At 48.3% G+C, this 20,664-nt stretch overlaps 2 protein-coding genes across 5 annotated transcripts in view; one reads left to right on the top strand and one right to left on the bottom strand.

The window, feature by feature from the left end:
* The window catches only part of LOC129714432 (protein Hook homolog 3-like), a 78,708-nt gene extending 76,575 nt beyond the window's left edge, over positions 1-2,133 (bottom strand). For all 3 annotated transcript variants that reach the window (XM_055664020.1, XM_055664018.1, XM_055664019.1), the window contains exon 1: positions 1,975-2,133. In XM_055664020.1, coding sequence (XP_055519995.1) covers positions 1,975-2,019 — 45 coding nt within the window. In that variant the 5' untranslated portion in view covers positions 2,020-2,133. The remainder of the gene's footprint in view (positions 1-1,974) is intronic.
* A 233-nt stretch (positions 2,134-2,366) lies between these two features.
* On the top strand, positions 2,367-19,368 carry LOC129714507 (trichohyalin-like). 2 transcript variants are annotated; one of them, XM_055664160.1, is made up of 5 exons: positions 2,367-2,523; positions 7,227-7,290; positions 8,415-8,477; positions 10,724-10,786; positions 17,140-19,368. In XM_055664160.1, exons 2-5 carry the CDS (start codon positions 7,251-7,253, stop codon positions 17,862-17,864), a joined length of 891 nt encoding a protein of 296 aa, XP_055520135.1. In that variant the 5' UTR covers positions 2,367-2,523; positions 7,227-7,250; the 3' UTR covers positions 17,865-19,368. The 2 variants fall into 2 exon arrangements, with proteins under 2 accessions (XP_055520135.1, XP_055520136.1); XM_055664161.1 differs by lacking the exon at positions 8,415-8,477.
* Positions 19,369-20,664: the final 1,296 nt, after the last annotated feature.

The following is a 20,664-nucleotide window of genomic DNA, read 5'->3' as shown; positions in this document are numbered from 1 at the left end:
GAGTGTCGGGGGGGGGGAAGGAGTGTCGGGGGGGAAGAGGAGTGTCGGGGGGGGAGAGGGGGAAGGAAGGAGGTCGGGGGGGGGGAAGGAGGTCGGGGGGGGGAAGGAGTGGGGGGGGGGAAGGAGTGGCGGGGGGGGGGAAGGAGTGTCAAGGGGGGGGGGGAAGGAGAGGGAGGGGGGGGGGAGGGGGGGGGGGAAGGAGTGGGGGGGGGGGAAGGAGTGTCGGGGGGGGGAAGGAAGGAGTGTCGGGGGGGGGAAAGGAGTGGTGGGGGGGGGGAAGGAGTGTCGGGGGGGGGGGAAAGAGTGTAAGGGGGGGGGAAGGAGTGTCGGGGGGGGAAGGAGTGTCGGGGGGGGGGAAGGAGTGTCGGGGGGGGGGGGGGGAGTGTCGGGGGGGAGGAGGGGAAAGGAAAGGGAAGGAGTGTCGGGGGGGGGGAAGGAGTGTCGGGGGGGGGAAGGAGGAGTCAAGGGGGGGGGGAAGGAGTGTCGGGGGGGGGGGGGGGAGGAGGGGGGGGGGGGGGGGGAGGAGGGAGGGAGGGGGGGGGGGGGGGAGAGTGTCAAGGGGGGGGGGGAAGGAGTGTGTCGGGGGTGGGGGGGGGAAGGAGTGTGGAGGAAAGGAAGGTAAGGAGCGGTTGGGGGGGGGGAAGGGAGTGTCGGGGGGGGGGAAGGAGTGTCAGGAGGGGGGGGGGAAGGAGTGTCAAGGGGGGGGGGAAGGAGTGTCAAGGGGGGGGGGGGGGTGGGGGGGGGGGGAAAGGAGTGTCAAGGGGGGGGGGAAAGGAGTGTCGGGGGGGGGGGGGGGAAAGGAGTGTCGGGGGGGGGGGGAAGGAGTGTCGGGGGGAGGGAAGGAGTGTCCCAGGGGGGGAGGGGAAGGAGTGTCAGGGGGGGGAGGGGTCGGGGCGGGGGGAGGAGTGTCGGGGGGGGGAAGGAGTGTCGGGGGGGGGGAGGAAGGAGTGTCGGGGGGGGGAAGGAGTGTCAAGGGGGGGGAGGAGTGTCAAGGGGGGGTGGGGGGGGAGGAGTGTCAAGGGGGGGGAGAGGAGTGTCAGGGGGGGGGGGAGGGAGGAGTGTCAAGGAGTGTCAAGGGGGGGGGAAGGAGTGTCAAGGGGGGGGGAGGAGTGTCAAGGGGGGGGAGGAGTGTCAAGGGGGGGGGAGGGGTCAAGGGGGGGGGGGGAGGAGTGTCGGGGGGGGGGGAGGAGTGTCAAGGGGGGGGGGGGGGAGGAGTGTCAAGGGGGGGGGAGGAGTGTCAAGGGGGGGGAGGAGTGTCAAGGGGGGGGGGAGGAGTGTCAAGGGGGGGGGGGAGGAGTGTCAAGGGGGGGGGAGGAGTGTCAGGGGGGGGGGGGAGGAGTGTCAAGGGGGGGGGAAGAGTGTCAAGGGGGGGGGAAGAGTGTCAAGGGGGGGGGGAGGAGTGGGAGTAGGGGGGGGGGGAGGAGTGTCAAAGGGGGGGGAGGAGTGTCAAGGGGGGGGGGGGGAAGGAGTGTCGGGGGGGGGGGAGGAGTGTCAAGGGGGGGGGGAGGAGTGTCAAGGGGGGGGGAGAGTGTCAAGGGGGGGGGGGGGGAGGAGTGTCAAGGGGGGGGTGGAAGGGGAATGTCGGGGGGGGGAAGGAGTGTCAAGGGGGGGGGGGGAGTGTCAAGGGGGGGGAAGGAGTGTCAAGGGGGGGGGGGGGGGGTGACTGGCAATCACCAATGTGCAGAGTTGAGTAGTGTAACAGCCGCAGGGAAGAAGCTGTTCCTGAACCTGTTTGTCCGGGAATGGAGAGACCTGTAGCACCTCCCAGAAAGAGGGTAAACAGTCTGTGGTTGGGGTGAGAGTCACATACACGTACGAGATATGCAGTGAAATGAAAAACCCCTATCTCTTACCCCTCGCCCTCACCGCCCTTGCCCTCCCCCACCCACCATTGCCCTCCCCCACCACCCATTCCACATCCTTATCCTTTGCCCCCTATATCTCTCTCTCGCCCCCCCCCCGCGCTCGCGCCACCCATAGCAGCAGACTGTCGCAGAGCTCCGCCTTGTCCACACTCATGCTGCCGGCCGGGAGTGGAGTGGGGAAAGGGAGACGGACCGCGGACCGCGGAACCCGGACACCGACGGACCGACCTCCCCGGGCTTCCGTACCAACCGTCCGTCCAACCGGCAGCCCGCCACGCGCATGCGCGCGAGACTCCCCGCAGCTCCTCCCTCTGCGCCTGCGCGGTGCCCCGCAGCTCTCCCCCTTCTCCGCTCTGCGCATGCCCGGTGCCCCGCAGCCCCGCGCTTGCGCAGACCCCGGGCCGCCGGTCAACCAACAGCTGGGGCCTCCGGGGGCGGTTCTGCGCTTGCGCCCGGCTAAGGCGGCCGCCGCGATCGCCTGTTCTGCGGTGGTGTTTTTTTCCCCCCCCGAGAGAGAGAGACGACCGACCGAGGCGGCAGCGGCAGCGGCAGCGGCAGCGGGGGAGAGGGAAGGAACCGAGCGGCTTGGATGCGCTCTCGGCCTAAAGCGCCGGGTGGAGAGACGGCGATGGCGGAGCACCTTTAACAGCGGACGCTAGTGAGAGTCCCGGCCTAAGCGGCGGCGCCTCGGATCGGCCCGAGGACGTCCCCCCCCCCCACCCCCACCCCCCCCCCACCCCCCCCCACCCCCCCCTCCCCCCCCACCCCCCCCCCCCCCCCCCTCCACCCCCCCCCCCCCCCCCCCCCCACACCCCCCCCTCCCCCCCCCCCCCCCCCCCCCCCCCCCACCCCCCCCCCCCCCCCCCCCACCCCGCCGGCTGCCCCCGGATCCCGGACCCCGGCCTCACACCGCCCCCCCCCCCCTCCTCATACCCCGCCGGCTGCCCCCGGACCCCGGCCTCCACCCCCGCCTCCGTCCCGAGGCCGCCCCCGGTCTCCATCACCCACCGCCGCCTCCCCAAACCCGCCCTCTCACTCCGGGCCCCACATCCCCGCCGCCCCCGTCCCCTCACATCCACCCGCCCACTAGCCCCCGCACAGCGCCGGGGAAGACCACCTTCCAGCTGCAATTCTGTTTGAACACCCATTTGGGATTCCCCTCAGGGATTTTACAGAAGAAAAGCTCTTTCTTTTGCCATTCAAATGTGGATGAAGTTGTGCACCTTCAATCGCTTTTCATCAGCGTAGTCAGATCTGGCCTCGTCTGAAACATCCACCACTTACTAGTACCCTCCATAGTGTTTCGAACAAAGACACATATTTTATTTATTTGTCTCTGTACGCCACAATTTGTAATAAGAAACAAATCACATGTAGTTAAAGTGCACATTGTCAGATTTTATTAAAGGCCATTTTTATACATTTTGGTTTCACCATAAAGAGATTACAACAATGTGTATACATAGCCCCCCAAATGTCAGGGAACCATAATGTTTGGGACACAGCAATGTCATGCAAATGAAAGTAGTCTTTAGTATTTTGTTGTATATCCTTTACATACAATGACTGCTTGAAGTCTGCGATTCATGGACATCACCAGTTGCTGGGTGTCTTTTCTGGAGATGCTCTGCCAGGCCTGTATTGCAGCCATCTTTAGCATGCTTGTTTTGGGGGCTAGACCCCTGCAGTTTTCTCTTCAGCATATAAAAGGTTGACTTGGCCATTCAAGAATTGACCATTTTTTTAGCTTTGAAAAACTCCTATGTTTGCTTTAGCAGTATGTTTGGGATTATTGTCATGCTGTAGAAAGAATCACTGCCCAATGCGTTTTGAGGCATTTGTTTGAACTTGAGCAGATAGAAGGTAAACACAAAACTCAGCGGGTGAGGCAGCATCTCTGGAGAGAAGGAATGGGTGACATTGCGGGTCGAGACCCTTCTTCAAACTGATGTCATGGGAGGGAGCAGGACAAAGATAGAGTGTAGGTGGATACAGTAAAACTAGTGGGAGAACTGGGAAAGGAATGGCTAGAACTATTAACTTTGAGCAGATTGGATGTGTCTATACCCTTCAGAATTCATTATGCTACTACCATCAGCAGTTGTATCATCAATGAAGATAAGTGAGCCATACATACCCAGGCCATAACACCCCCACCACCGTGTTTCACAGATGAGGTGAATTTGCTTTGGATCTTGGGCAGTTTCTTCTCTCCTCCATACTTTACTCTTGCCATCACTCTGATATAAGTTTATCTTCATCTCATCTGGCCACAAGACTTTTTTCCAGAACTGTGGTTGCTCTTTTAAGTACTTCTTGGCAAACTGTGACCCAGCCATCCTATTTTTGTGGCTAACCAGTGGTTTACATCTTGCAGTGTAGCCTCTGTATCTCTGATGCAACAAAAATGCTTTTCACTGTACTTCGGTGCATGCGACAATAGACTATAAACTATTTAGTTTGAGGTTGTGTGTTATTCATTATAGTCTCCAGTGCAAATGTCCACAGCATCTAACAAGTTGTCATTCGAAGCACATTAGCTAAATGATAATCTCAAAAAGATAGACACAAAAAGCTGGGATAACTCAGTGGGACAGGCAGCATCTCTGGAGAGAAGGAACGGGTGACGTTTCGGGTTGAGACCCTTCTTCAGACATCAAAACTTTGAAAGCGAGGTGATGCTGTAAGCAAGTGCATTTTTTTGTGAAATACAGTGGATTTAATTTTTGTGGAACAGGATTGTTACATGCTAGGGGTGGGGTGTGCATGTTGACGTTTAATGCTGTTGGCATAATTGTTCAAAAGCCCAATTTGGTTTGTGGTTTACTCTAATGCCAGTGACAGGCCAGTAAGCAGTATAATGAAAATGGCTCTTGGGCACGGACAATATCTGTTGTTCTCTGGACATTATTTTGCAACTGGTGGAAAATATAAAACATCATCATCATCACGGTTGAAAACATTAACGGGCATGGTGCCTTACAATGCCGTGTACGACAGTGATCGCAACTTCTACTGAAGTGTGGGTGGCCGTTGGCTCATCCGCCCTGTGACAGCTCTTGTTTTTGGTCCTGCTGGGGGTCTACAGACCCCTCCTCACCTGGCAAACCAGGTGGGGGAGACGGTTTAGTCGCCGACTATCCGACCATGGAGCAGGTAGCACGGGATTACATGGTACTCGTGGCTGGGGGTACTACCCCCGACCTGACCATTATATAATGCAGTCTTAATATAGTTTAATTTATTGTCACGTGAACCGAGGTACAGTGAAGTACTGACCTGAACTGCTGAACTACTACCTTCCTCTTTGGTGACCCTCAGACTAACCTTGATCGGACTTTACTTGCATTACCATGCACTAATTCTTATTCCCCTATGTATCTGTACATTGTAATCATGTATTGTCGTTCTGCTGACTGGATAGCACGCAACAAAAGCGTTTCACTGTACCTCGGTACACATGACAATAAACTGAAACGGAAAGCTTTTTCTTGCCCTCTAACCAGTCAGTGAAAAGACCATATATGATTTCAGTCGGGCCGCCCACAGTGCACAGATTTTTGGAAAAGCTTCGACCTTTCTGTCCTGGGTCTCCTCCATGGCCAGAGTGAGGACCACCGGAAATTGGAGAAGCAGCACCTCATATTTCACTTGGGCAGTTTATACCCCAGCAATATGAACATTGACTTCTCCAATTTCAGGTAGCCCTCACTGTCTCTCTCCCCTTCTCAGCTCTCCCTCATCCCTCTGTCTCTTCCTCTTCTTCTCTTCTTCTCCCCCCCCCCCCCCCCCCCCCCCCCCCCCACCCTACATCAGTCTGAAGAAGGGTCTCGGCCCGAAATGTTGCCTATTTCCTTCGCTCCATAGATGCTGCTGCACCCGCTGAGTTTCTCCAGCACTTTTGTCTACCTTAGTGCAAGGTAAAGTCCGGTTAAGGATTGTCCTTCAATGAGATAATAATAATAAATTTTATTTATGGGCGCCTTTCAAGAGTCTCAAAGACACCTTACAAAAATTTAGCAGGTAGAGGAAAAACATGTAAGGGGAATTAAATAAATAGTAGAGACATGACTAGTTCACAAAGTAAAGACAGAATTCAATTCAAAAACACAATATGAGGCAATTAATGCACAGATGAAAAGGGGAGGGGGATGTGGGGCTAAGGATAGGCAGAGGTGAAGAGATGGGTCTTGAGGCGGGACTGGAAGATGGTGAGGGACACGGAATTGCGGATCAGTTGGGGGAGGGAGTTCCAGAGCCTGGGAGCTGCCCTGGAGAAGGCTCTGTCCCCAAAACTGCGGAGGGTGGACTTGTGGATGGAGAGGAGACCGGCTGAGGGACCGTGAGGGTTGGTAGGGGGAGAGGAGGTCAGTGAGATATGGGGGGGGGGGGGGGGGGGGGCAGCAGATGGTGGTGGAGGGCTTTGTAGGTAGATGGATAGGTAAGATCTAGTTGTTGGTAGGATGGTTCAGTTGCCTGATAACAGCTGGGAAGAAACTGTCAATCTGGAGGTGTGTGTTTTCACACTTCTGTACCTCTTGCCTGATGGGAGAGGGAGTGACCAGGATGGGACTTGTCCTTGATTATGCTGCTGGCTATAAATGAGAACCAAGTGTGCACTGTCTAGAGCTGGAAATTCACAACCGTTTTCCAGAGAACTCACACGTTACATGACAGTGCAAAGTCGGATGTGGTGTGTTGAGTTAATAATCATTTGATTTTATGGCCTCAAAGCAAGACGGCTAAACCTTGGTAGCAGCATAACACTGTGCAATATGATATTTTAAAAACTTGAATTTATATTGAGGGCTATTTTTAATTTTGTACGTGCCCTTGAAAGGCTTGCAACCAACGATGTCTCTTTGAAGAGTTGTTACTGTTGAACTGTGTTGTGTAAAATACACAATGATGGAGAACTCAGCAGGTGAGACAGCAACTCTGGAGGACACGGATAAGCGATGTTTCAAGTCGGGATCCGTCTTCAGGCCCTCAGAAGGGAAACGTCACCTATCCATGTCCTCCAGAGATACTATATTACCTGCTGAGTACCGAGTTTAAATCCATGTTTTCGTCGCGATTTAAAATTAATTCAGGAGGCCATTTGCATTGTAAGAGGTAATAGACAATAGGTGCAGGAGTAGGCCATTCGGCCCTTCGAGCCAGCACCACCATTCAATGTGATCATCAGTACCCCATTCCTGCCTTCTCCCCACATCCCCAGACTGCTATCTTTAAGAGCCCTATCTAGCTCTCTTGAAAGCATCTAGAGAACCTGCCTCCACCGAATATGTCAGAGAATATGTCAGCTTTTTAAAATATTTAATATTTAATATAGTAATATTTCAGCGCTTTTCTTTGTAGAAACAGGATTCTCCCTGAAGAAGTATGAATGAGCTGTCTTCAAATGGACATCCTTTTCTTTGTGGTAAGACCTTTAACATCTCTAAAAATGTCTAGATAGAAAGAAAAATCCATTGCGCAATGGAACGATGTGAATACCTGTGTTTTATACAATCTATCTCTATTAATATTCTTTTGGGTGCATGGAGATGGGAGGTGGATGGGGGATGGGGGGGGGGGGGGGGGGAGAGGGAGAAAGGAGGAGGAGAGGAAAGGAAAGAGTTTGACTGTGGCTTCCAGAGGAAACCATTCCAAAACATAGTACGTGCAAGGCAAAATATGCCATGTTCCTGATGTACAGGTCACTTCACGCTGATTAGAAAGACTCTTTCACTAGATCTGCATTTACTACTTTGAAAGTTATTATGTACCACTGCCTTTAATGAAAGAGGATGGGAAGAAGACCGAGGAAGCCATGGGGATGCCACTTTCTGACTTCCTGGAGATTGTACGATAGTGCTTGGGAAATGAGTCAACTGGATTCCAATCGAATGCTGTCCAGCTTTGGCAGGGATTCCCAACCTTTTCCATCCCGTTTACCCCTGGCAACGTTAATAGCACGTAGCAATGTTATTTCACTTATTCATGAACAACTAATGATGAACAGATACTGGTATCTCAGAACCAAACACAGTCAATGAGAAATAATATGTACAAAAATATGTACAAATCCACAATCAATAAATGTACCCCCCTGTGTAGGGATATTACCAAGACATGAAGGCCGGAGAGAGATTGGGCAGACTAGGACTTTATTCCTTGGAGCACAGGATACTGAGGGCGGCATTGTCTGTAGCTGCAGCCTAAACAATAATCTATACAATTCAAGAATAATCTCCCTGCATTTGTATTCTATCCCAATATAATGAAGAATCCAGAATGCTGGTTCACTCAATTAAGTTACCTTTGGGAATCTGTGGTGTACAATCGAAGATTGGTCGGTTGCCATGGAATCCCACCATATATTGCCTGTTTTTCTCCCCCGAAGTGTATTCCCCATGTCTTTTGTCGATATGTTCTGGCTGTTTGGAGTTTGGAAGCAGTTGGAATTATTGCTATCTGGAGGGTGATGGTGCTGAGTAATAGAGACTGTGTTTTCAAACTTTTTGTATTGGTGCCCCGTCAATTTTCTTCCTGCTTTTCCTGCAGGGGCTGCCTCCTGCTGGGGTATGGTTCCACAAGTGCCAGTGGCCCTTCCGTACTTCACCCAAGGTACGGAACGTCAGATTGGCCATAACTGGGTACAACCGTGATGCTTCCCGTAGCCAAACGTGCTGCTTATGCCCCAGAAATCATAGTGCTTGGGTGGAGTATTGGAGGGCGACTAGCAACTACAGAGCCATCCATTGCCCACCGAGTGTTGGAGCAGAATGTGGTTGGTGTTGGGGCATGGGGGGTAGATGATTGGGAAGAGTGCACTGGTGACTTGGGAAGATGGCACGGGTGACTTCTGCATTTCGTAAAACAAAAGGGACGGTCACGTTGGCGCAGCGGTAGAGTTGCTGCCTTACAGCGAATGCAGCCGGAGACTCGGGTTCGATCCCGACTACGGGCGCTGTCTGTACGAAGTTTGTACATTCTCCCCGTGACCTGTGTGGGTTTTCTCCGAGATCTTCAGTTTCCTCCCACACTCCAAAGACGTACGGGTTTGTAGGTTAATTGGCTTAGTGTAAATGTAAAAATTGTCCCTAGTGGGTGTAGGATAGTGTTAGTGTGCGGGGATCGCTGGTCGGCGCGGACTCGGTGGGTCGAAGGGCCTGTTTCCGCGCTGTATCTCTAAACTAAAAATAAACTTAAAAAAAATAACAAGTTAGATTTTTATTGTGCAGAGTCTCGGGAATATTTAGTAAGCAGAGGAAGAAAATAAACCATCATTCCTGATATTAATATGCACTATTATTGTGGGTTTTAAATTTTTCTTTGCAGTGGAAGGCTTGCTGTCATCCATTTTGCAAATTTGTGATTCTAAGAGTTATGGACCATTTAAAAACTGTTTCAATGGGCTAAGATAGACACAAAATGCTGGAGTAACTCAGCAGGACAAGCAGCATCTCTGGAGAGAAGGAATGGGGGACATTTTGGGTCGAGTCCCTTCAGACTGTGAGCTTCTGTCTACTTTAAGAAGTATTTTTTGAAATGCTTGTAACTTCAAGGTGCACTATTAATATTCTAAAGATAGATGCAAAAAGCTGGAGATTCAACGGGTCAGACAGCAACTATGGAGAAAAGGAGTATGTGACTTTTTCAGAAGAGGGTCTCGACCCAAAACATCACCAGTTCCTTTTGCCCAGAGATGCTGCCTGATCCCCTGAGGTACTCTAGCTTTTTGTGTCTATCTTCGGTTTAAACCAGCATCAGGTGTTCCTTCCTACAGAATTAATATGCTGACTGCTAACTCATCCTTAAAGTTAGTCTTTCTTTTCTTTTCTTTTAAAATCTTTTTATTTGTTTTTTTTCCAAATACAAAAACAAAACAAAAAGAATAATGATAAACATAGCAATGATATTGATACATAGGGATCAGGATTATATTAATAACAGATATAACCAAAATACGAGTCCAGTGTCAAAATACACATTGAATCTATGTAAATGTAGTTTTTTTAAATATTTTTTTATTAGAGGCATGTGCATATCATAGTCCAAACCAATACAGGCTTTGTTTAGCGGTTACATATAAATATCCAGGTTTCTAGGGACCCAGTTACCAAAGTAGCTGGGATCCTCCTTTACCAGTTACCTATTAACATTGCCTCTACTTATTTATTTATATTTATAGATAGGAAAAATAAATAAATAAATAAATTAGAAAAATAGGATAAACTATCAATAATACAACTCAGGAGATAGGTCCGTAGGTCAGAGGACATAACTATTCATCTAGTCCTGGTTCAGGCTGAATTTAACTAATGTAGTTAAATGTTTAAAAGAAAACGTATATATGTAAAAAAGATAAAAAGAAAAAATAAGATGAAAAAAGAAGAAACAAAACCCCCCTAAACTAGAAAAAAAAAGAAAGCAAAAGAGAATCTGAGCAGAGAATTTCAACAATTTAAGTCCCTGTTTGCCATCAAGTCCGTTCCACCATATGAAGGTAAAATAGTTTTTATAGCGGCTGGAGAGGGAGCAATTTATGTTGTGTGACAATGTTGATTAAATCTTCCCCAAGTCGTATCAAATTTAACCAAAGGTTCAACAATGTCGCTCCTGATTTTCTCTAAATTTAAACAAAGTTAGTCTTAGGAACTACTGCAATATTGTACCATAGTTGTTATCTGTAGTTGTGTTCGAAAGCAAATAAATTATTGCATGAATTCTGGTCCAAAAACTGAGACGTCCTTCAAGGATGTGACAGCATTTTATAGCGATGTTGGTTCACCAGAAACTTCAGATATTGCCAGCACTTTGGCAACCATTGAAGTATGTTCACTAAATGTGCACTGTTTCAAAATCTTTAGATTGGGATCAACTCAGGAGAACTATGACTGAGCTCTCTTTGAAAGGCCTTCCACTTCTACAAGGTAACTTTTATATGTCACTGTTTCAATTAAAAAGTCATAATTTAAAAAAAAATATATTTGTGTGACATGCGGTACGTTGAAATTAATTGAACTCACTCACTCTCCTGGCTCATTTGATAACATTTTGTAAAAATGCTGACGCTGTTCTTACTCCTAATGTGCTGCTGGATCTTCTCTGGGCCTGTTGCATTGTGACAGACCACTACTGCAGCTAACCATAGCATGACTGAGAACCTTCTGCCTGGCACATCTTTGTCTCCATGTCCAATTTCTTCCTTATCGAATCAAAAGGCTCAGAAAGAGTTCGAGAAGGAACTGCAGATGCTGGAAAATTGAAGGTAGACAAAAATTGCTGGAGAAACTCAGCGGGTACGGCAGCATCTATGGAGCGAAGGAAATAGGCAACGTTTCGGGCCGAAATGTTGCCTATTTCCTTCGCTCCATAGATGCTGCCGTACCTGCTGAGTTTTTCCGGCTCAGAAAGAGACCAATTGCTAGTTTGTGATGGCATTTAGAATAAAAGATCGATTCAGCCCCATTCTGCTAAGACTATGTTTTATTGTCATCTGTCCCAGATAGGACAATGAAATTCTTACTTGCAGCAGCACAACACAATATGTAAACACTGTAGCCAAAAATGCTGGAGAAACTCAGCGGCTGAGGCAGCGTCTATGGAGCGAAGGAATAGGCAACGTTTTGGGTCGATACCCTTCTTCAGACTGACATGTGACATGTGATGTGTGATTTCAGACACAGCAGTCTGAAGAAGAGTTTCGACCCGAAACGTTGCCTATTTCCTTCATATTTCCTTCAAAAACTTTTCCATCATTTTTGTCCACCTTCAATTTTCCAGCATCTGCAGTTCCTTCTTAAACATGTAAACATAGTACTCTGCAAACAATATAATGAACTTTGGGGGGAAAAAAGCTCAGTGCCCTTCCCAACCAGGAACCTATTAATCTCTGCCTTAAAAACACCCAATGTCTTGTCCATCACAGCTGTATGTGGCAATGAATTCCACAAATTCACCACCCTCTGGCCAAAGAAATTCTTCCTCATCTCCATTTTGAAAGTCTGTTCATGCTTTGTCCTTTAAGGCATTGAACGCATACTTAAGTTACTCTGCAATCTCTTTCCTGTTACACTGACCCAATTAAATTTACCATATTTGACCACATTTGCATCCGACAAAATGCAATTGTTTAGAAATATTTTCTAATTCTGACGATTTGGCACATGCTGCCAAATCTATTGGTTCATGAACATAATCTGTAATTCATAATCTATTGGCTCATCATCCAAAATGAAACACACACCAACAGTAGTCACCAGCATATATTATAGCCAGGTTAGGATAGTGAAAAAGTTACTTATCTTAACTACTAAACCAGGTTCGCTTCTTAATAAACAGACACCACACAAACTGTTTGGTAGACCAGTTCAAAACTTTACTTAACATCGGCCGATGGAAGGGAGCGAGAATTCCAGCTAAGTGACCAATGTAGACACTCAACTGTCCTCGGTCCTCTTCTCCGAACAACAGAATTACATTGCCTTAAATAGGGTTTTTTTGTCCCCTTAACACCTTCCACAGACATTAATCATGTCAGAGGTACAGGAAAAGGTTTCCACAGATTGCATCACATCAAAGGCCTTTTGTTTACATGGTACAAGATATACTAAAAACATTGACCATTTGCTTTATCATTTTATTTCCACTTCCCTGGTTTTTCTTTGTCACTTGGTCCCTCTTAAACATAGGCCATTTTATCTCCACTTCCCTGGTTTTTCTTTGTCACTTGGTCCCTCATAAACATAGGCCATTTGGTTTATGGCATCTTACTTCAAAGATATCTCTAGCCCCTTCTCTCTGCCTGTCACTCGGGAGACAATGTTATAGGATTTATTATCTCACACACCCCGCAACCTGAGGAAAGCCTAATTTGACACTAAATATAAGCTGTAAGCTAGCCCAGAAACCAATTTAATATCTTCTTATATTTTTAACTAAAATTCAGCTTCATCATTAGCATTACAGCAGTGGTACATAACAGTATTTGGTACTAGTGGTGATCTAGAGGCTTCACCCATGGTCAGGGTGCAGAGGTTTAATTGCCCCCATGAGGGTGGGGAAATTCAGTACAGGCCCACCGCCGTTTTTTCCAGCATCCTTGGTTCCAGAGCCTTTCCATTTATCCGTTTTGCCGGACTAACAAGACACTAGTCCGCAAAGTTGGCCGTGGGATCAGATCTGCCGGGCCAGAGCCGTGGCTGCAGGAGTCTAATTCAACCCGCTGATCGGCCGCGGAGGTCCCGGTGGGGTAGAGATCGGCTGACTCACCTGGCCTAAGACCACATTTTTTGGGGGGACTTCCAGGGGAGATTTCGAGTGCACTCTCGTAATTTTGTCTGGATTAAGGGACGCACCGACCCACCATTTCCTGGTGGTATTTTAAAACGGATGAAAAGTGAGTATTTACGTAATTTAACCGCCATCGCCCGTTTGTTAAAATTAAAAGTTGTGCTAATGCTCTTTCATGTCATGAAGGTATTTTGGCTGGATCTCAGTGCTCCTTGGAATTGGCCCAGCAAACGACACAACCGTATCAAACTGTTCTCAGTTCTTCAGTTTTAAATCTGTTACTATCTTTCTCTCCCAGTCAAATTCACAAGGCACTCGTCTAAAAACCTACTCAACAGCCACGATTCTCACTGCGTGTGCTTGTAAACTTGCTGAAACCTTGCGGGCTAAGAATGTCAAGTTATTTCTAGTTTCCTTACCGTTTAGCTTACGCCACTCATTAACATCGACTCATACCCGTGTTCGGTTCGGAGTCGAGATTCCTCTCCAGTATGTGCCACTGGTCATTCTCTGAGAGCAGGGAACTCGGACAGACTATTTAAAGTCGGGCAATGCAGCTGAACATGAACCTGTTTCTATCTGATTTTCACATCATGAAACCCTAACTTATTCTTTGTTTTAGCTCCTTCCCCCTTTTGCTGTTTGGCACCGGGCCAGGATTCTTGCCACTGAGGTCCGCTAATCAAGTAGAGACCGACAATTGTGTGCTTTAATGTTATTACAATGTAAAGCAGATTTATATTTGTTATTTGGTGGAGGACGCCATGAATTGAAATCTTAAGCAGATGAGTTTGCTCCTGACAAGGAATATAAATTGCAACCCTCTCTGTGTAGGTGTGTTAATAGTTGTGTAGTGAAGACCTGGATCAGGCCTCAAAACGCTCAGATTCAGCAGCAAAGTAGAGAAAAAATCAAGGGATTGAAGTTGGGGACTAGACGTCAAGTTACTACAGATATTGCTTTTCAGCTTGAAGCTAGAAAGTAAGTCGGCTCATCCTACACTGGAACTCTCCAGCCCTGCTTGCTTTGCAATGTTGCCTCCATCCTGCAAACCCCTTGTATTGTTTTCTACCTAGCTCTGCAATGTGAAGGAAGGCAAGAACTGACTGGTATCAAGTCCCATGTCCGACCCTGGGGTCACCTCTCTGAGATGAAGGCTTTCGTTTAGCCAGATTGTATTGGTTCTGGGGGACACACACCTTTTGTGATGATCGCAAAGAAGATAGACAGAAAATGCTGGAGTAACTGAGGGTTATGCAGCATCTCTGGAGAAAAGGAATAGGTGACGTTTTGAGTCGAGACCCTCCATCATCATCAGACATGAAGAGTCTCGATCCAAAATGTCGTCTATTCCTTCTCTCCAGAGATGCTGCCTGTCCCGCTAAGTTACTCCAGCAGTTTGTGTCTATCTTCGGTATAAACCAGCACCTGCAGTTCCTTCTGTCACATTGTGATGAGAGCAATCTGGTCAAGGTGATTCAAGCTGCAAAATGGCCAGCGCAGCTCTGGTCTGAAGCACAAAATGGACGTTGTTGCCTTGGCAATAACTAGAATGCCTACAAATGGGTAACGTGTGGGAAATCATCCAGTCGGCCTTTGAGAAAACGTAACTGGGTCTCTGCCAAAGATTACTCTAACAGGCTTGTGGAGGTGTCATGGGAATGCTTTGTTCAAGAAGGAACTGCGGAAAATTGAAGGTAGACAAAAGTGCTGGAGAAACTCAACGGGTGCGGCAGCATCTATGGAGCGAAGGAAATAGGCAACGTTTCGGGCCGAAAATCTTCTTCAGACTCCGGAATGCTTTGTATTAACTGGCAGCGATCTTTAACTCTGGTGGACCCACCCGATCTTGGGCTTGCTGCATTGCAACATACCAGGAAAAATGTCAATCCCGAACCACAGAAAAAAACAGTTTAGATTGCTGAACACATCAGGAAATCTAATGAAAGATAGACACAAAAAGCTGGAGTAACTCAGCGGGACAGGCAACATCTCTGGAGAGAAGGAATGGGTGACGTTTCAAGTTGACACCCTTCTTCAGACTGACCCGAAACGTCACTCATTCCTTCTCTCCAGAGATGCTGCCTGTCCCACTCAGATACCGGCCCACAAAGTCAGCTATGGGAACTGATCTGCCAGACCCTTATGTTCTTCTTCAGAGGGGTCTTGATCCAAAATGTCACCTATTCCTTTTCTCTAGAGACGCTGCCTGACCTGCCAAGTTTCTCCGGCTTTTTGTGTCTATCTTCAGTTTCAACCAGCATCTCCAGTTCCTTCCTACACAGGAAATCTAATTAACAAGGGGCATCTTGGTCAATAACGCAGGATCTTTGACTGATAATTGGGAAATTTGAACTCTAATTTTCAGCACGACAGCTGGGGAAATTATACCAGTTTTCTTGTCTGGGGGAAAGTTGCATTAGTGATGATTTTAAAATGACCAAATTGTTAGTACACGCCACCTAGTCATTAATTCCCCGTCAAGAAATGAAGCATTAGTTCCTGATCTTGTGGGCATCACCACATCCTGTAGATGTTTGAACAGATAAACGATACCTACAGTTTAGGTAAACACTGACAGTAAACTTTGTGAGGTGCAAGAAGGGGGAAAGTCTTTAGACTTTAGAGATACAGTGCGGAAACAGGCCCTTCTGTCCCACATTCTGTGGAATTCTCTGCCTCCGAGGGCGGTGGAGGCAGGTTCTCTGGATGCTTTCAATAGAGAGCTAGATAGGGCTCTTAAATATAACGGTCAGGGGATATGGGGAGAAGGCAGGAACGGGGTACTGATTGGGGGTGATCAGCCATGATCACATTGAATGGCGGTGCTGGCTTGAAGGGCCGAATGGCCTACTCCTACACCTATTGTCTATCAATCAAGCGTGTCATTCAGACCAATCATAAACCATGCCACAGAGAGGCATACGAGGACTGGGAAAATTGCAGACATACTGTAAACACTGCTACATTGAAGGCATGCCTTAGTGCACCTGCAAACGCCTAGCCTCTAGGCTGCTCTGGATGTAACAGGATACCTACAGCAAGCGACATGGCAAAGGCAGAGGGGCTAGGAAAAAAGGAACGTCTTATACATGACAAAAAAGCACATTCCCATCCTACACAGCTGAGGGTATTGGTTTGACTGTCAGACTGTAACAGACTGGAGGTACTGAGCCAAACAGCACAGCTAAGATGTACGATTAACCATCCGATTGAATGTGAAGCAGTCTTGGACTGACATTAGTTTTGTCCAAGAAATAACTGCCCCTGACTCCGCTATCTTTATGAGCCCTATCTAGCTCTCTCTTGAAAGCATCCATAGAACCTGCCTCCACCGCCCTCTGAGGCAGAGAATTCCACAGACTCACCACTCTCTGTGAGAAAAAGTGTTTCCTTGTCTCCGTTCTAAATGGCTTACTCCTTATTCTCAAACTGTGGACCCTGGTTCTGAGCAACATCGGGAACATAATGACATGGACACTTGGATGATTACCCTTGTTATACTAGCACGGGGGCGCAGCGGTAGAGTTGCTGCCTCACAGCGCCAGAGACTCGTGTTCCATCCTGACTACGGGTGCTGTCTGTAAGGAGTTTGTACGTGCTCCCCGTGACCTGTGTGGGTTTTCTCCAGGACCTGGGCTTTCCTCCCACACTCCAAAGACATTCAGGTTTGTAGGTTAATTGGCTTCGGTAAAAAAAAATTGTAATATTGCCCCTAGTGTGCGGGGATCGCTGGTCGGCATGGACTAGGTGGGCCGAAGGGCCTGCTTCCATGTTGTATCTCTAAACTAAACTGTAAATTGAGCTTCCTTTCCACTATCATGCTTCAGTGCCCCCACTTGTTAAAATATGTCCCTTATATTTGACTTTTATTTGTCCAAATCAGAACAAGTTCTTTTAAAATTCAAATCTCATTGTAATATAGTTTTTTTTGTCAAAGTTACCCACTGTCACCACTTTAAACACAATTTGTTGTGGCTTTTATTTTAAGATCCAGTGATTGGGGAGCTATTAGCGGAGAAACAGGCTGTGGATTTGAAGAAAGAAGAGAAGCTGAAGAAAAACAGGGAGGCGATGAAGAAGCACCGGGAAGAAGAGACGGAGGAGCAGAGAGCAGACAGGCTGCGCAAGAACAGGGAGGCGATGAGAATGCGCCGACAGATGGAGTCGGACGAGCAGCGAGATGACCGGCTTCGCAAGAACCGCGAGGCGATGAAACGCTACCGCGACATGGAGTCCGAGGAGCAGCGGGACGAGCGGCTGCGCAAGAACCGGGATCTGATCAAGAGCCGGCGGCAGCTGGAGTCCCAGGAGCAGCGGCAGGAGCGGCTGCGGAAGAACTGGGAGCTGACCAAAGTCCGACGCCTGGAGGAGACCGAGAAGCAGCGGAAACACCGGCTGCAGAGGAACTGGGACGGCATCAAGAAGCGGCGGGAGCTGGAGACCGAGGAGCAGCGCAAGAAGCGGCTGCGCAAGAACTGGGAGGGGATCAAGAACCGGCGGCAGCAGAAGAACGAAGGTGAGAAGGAAGACATGTTGTGCAGGATTTGGGAGGCCATGAGACAGTTCACCCATCAGGAAATGCAGGAAGATAGAGACAAGCGCTGCCACCTGCTGGTGGACAGGGGGATGGCGGATGGCACCCAGGATGAGCGACTCCACAACAGAGACGCCCCCAGGTGCTGCTTCCAGCAGGACATGGAGCCCAGGAAATGAAAAGGACCGCTGGATTTTTAAACCTGATCAACACGTAATTCCTAAAGCTGAAATCTTTCACCAATAACGCTTGCCTGTTTTAGCTTGTGAACCATTGCTGGTTGCATCAAAACGATTCTCTGCTGTAAGACTTGGGATTAATCTCCATACGTGGAGATGGTGGATGAAATCCATCTCGATTCATGGTGGTTTGTTGAACCGATGACTTAAATAATATTGTCACAATTGGGAACCTGGAGACCACTCTCTCAAGTTAACCACTCGAAGTGGGAGCTATATGTTTGATTCCTTGGCAATAGCAACTGAGCACACTAAATGCTGGAGTAACTCAGCGGGACAGGCAGCGTCTCTGGGTAGAAGGAATGGGTGACGATTCGGCTCGAGACCTGAAGAACGGTTTCGGCCTGAAACCTCGCCAGTTCCTCCCATCCAGAGATGCTGCCTGTCCCGCCGAGTTACTCCAGCATTTTGTGTCTATCTTCAGTGTAAACCAGCATCTGCAGTTCCTTCCCACACATGAGAAATAGAAGCAGGCGCTGGTCTTTTAGCCCCCTGCTTGGAAGAGCATTCTCTTCGGTAAAGAAAATGCAAGAAATGTTTCATTATATAGTACGTTGCTGGTAACATGAACTTTAATCCATTTCAATTGCAAATTTCAAGCCTGTTTGAAGTTTCCGCTCTGTGTCGTACTGCTGGGGCACACGCGATTCATAAGCCACGGACCTTGTGTAGTCTTGGGACTGAGGACCCGGGGCAGAGAATTGGATCAAGTTGCGTTCCGTGGACTATTTTGAAGGGTTTGGAAAGGGCAAAGAGATGGTGAGAATTGGACCAGCCATGTCCCGAATGTGGTCTGCACTCGAAACTCTGCCATGTTTGTTGCCAATGACGGAATCTCTGGACCAACAATTGCTCTGAGTGTCCACGGTACTTTGGAGAATTGTTGCCTTCATTTATTACTAAGTATTGCTGTATCTGCAACGATTAGTTTGCTTTTTATTGGTTACCAATCTCCATTGTCCATATAATGGGAGGGGGGGTGGGGGTGGGTTGTGACAACATGTCTTCTCCCCACATGTTAGAGTCTGTTTATCATTTTGATAAGTGTGGGGAACTGCTTTTATGAGGAGACCTTGGGGAAAATTCTGTGCCATCATTGTGTTTTTCTGCGTTAATGAGGCCGCGTTCTGTTTCAAATTCTGCTCCAAGTGTCCGATCATGGTGTTTATAGCTGTTTAACGTTGCTCCAGGTTGCGATTCTAATTGTGGTAAAATGTTTGCACATTATATAACTTCAGTTGAAAAAATATTACATTTGTGATTAACATATAGAAGAGAGGATGCGTTTATCTAGGCGCCTTGATCATGTTCAAAGGTGCTTAACAATCAGCGGTAACCATTTGGCGTGTAGTCACAGAAATTATGCAAACAACGTGAGCGCCAACTTGCACAAAGCAAGGCCTCACTAACACAAACAAATAAATAAATAAACGGATAGATTGTTTGGATGTTGGCTAAATGTAAAGATTTCTTTAGAGCACCAAAGACATTCTCATAAGGTCATAAGTGATAGAAGAATGAAGCCATTTGGCCCATCATGTCTACTCCGCCATTCAATCATGGCTGATCTATCTCTCCCTCTCACCCCCATTCCCCTGCCTTCTCCCCATAACCCCTGACACCAGTAGCGGGTTTGAGGTGGTTCAGCCAGTTTGGGGAAACAGGGTCTCACTTTAGGTCACAGCTAACAATGGCCCGTTCCCTTTATCGTCTGATATCTTTCATTCATTTGTTCTATATCTGTCTATATTTCTTGTTTCCCTTTCCCCAGGCTCAGTCTGAAGCAGGTTCTCGACCCACGAATCGTCACCTATATTCCTTATCATCAGAGCTGAGTTGCCCCAGCTTTTCGCGTCTATCCTCAGCTTAACATCTCGTGCTGAAAGCTAACACGTGAGGGACTGAGGAGTCCGGGCCAGCCTTGTTCCTGGCAGAGGGGATAAAGAGAGATGCACTTCCATCTTTAGATTTTGGTTTTCTTATTGTCTCATGTATGCAGATGAAGTGAAAAATGTTGTTTTGCACGCTATCCGGTTAGATCAGATAATATCATACATAAATACAGCAATTCAAACTCAAGTACAGTAGGTAGAGCAATGGGGAAGATACAGAGTGCAGAATATAGTTCTCAGCATTGTAGCACATCAGTTCCACAAAGTCCAATGTCCGCAATGGGGTAGAGGTGAATGGGACAGTACCCCAGCTTATGGAAGGGCCGTTCAGAAGCCTGATAACAGGGGAAGAAGCTGTTCCTGAGTCTTGTGGTGCGCGCTTTCAATCTTCTGCCAGACAGGAGCAAGGAGAGGAAGGAATAAGGGGCGAGATCAGGCTTTGATAATGTTGGCTGCTTTTCTGAGGCAGTGTGAAGTGTTCGATAGAATCTATGGTGGGGAGGCTGGTGTCTGTGATTGACTGGGCTCCATCTATAACTCCTCTTGTTTCAGTTCAGTTTATTGTCACGTGCAGCGAGGTTACAGTGAAAAGCTTTTGCAGCGCGCTAACCAGTCAGCGGAAAGACAATCGTGATTACAATCGAGCCACCCACAGTGTACAGATACATGATGAGGGAATAACATTTAGTGCAAGGTAAAGCCGGCAAAGTCTGATCAAGGATAGTCCAAGGGTCACCAGTGGTAGATAGTAGCTCGGGACTGCCCCCTAGTTGGTGATAGGATCATAATTCTAATTTATTAGCCAAGGTGGGTGGCGGGGTGGCGCCTCGCCAACAGTCTGTCCTTTC

Source organism: Leucoraja erinacea, chromosome 39, assembly GCF_028641065.1.
Source record: "Leucoraja erinacea ecotype New England chromosome 39, Leri_hhj_1, whole genome shotgun sequence".
Lineage (NCBI taxonomy): Eukaryota > Metazoa > Chordata > Chondrichthyes > Rajiformes > Rajidae > Leucoraja > Leucoraja erinaceus.
The sequence above is the reverse complement of the archived record's forward strand: the minus strand, read 5'-3'. Positions and strand labels throughout refer to the sequence as shown.

Bases quoted from the DNA above. Each gene is read 5' to 3' on its own strand.
- LOC129714507 (XM_055664160.1), top strand. From the start codon at position 7,251: ATGAATGAGCTGTCTTCAAATGGACATCCTTTTCTTTGTG. The intron at 7,291-8,414 runs GTAAGACCTTTA...CTTTTCCTGCAG, and splicing joins TGGACATCCTTTTCTTTGTG to GGGCTGCCTCCTGCTGGGGT. The intron at 10,787-17,139 runs GTAACTTTTATA...TTTTATTTTAAG, and splicing joins AGGCCTTCCACTTCTACAAG to ATCCAGTGATTGGGGAGCTA.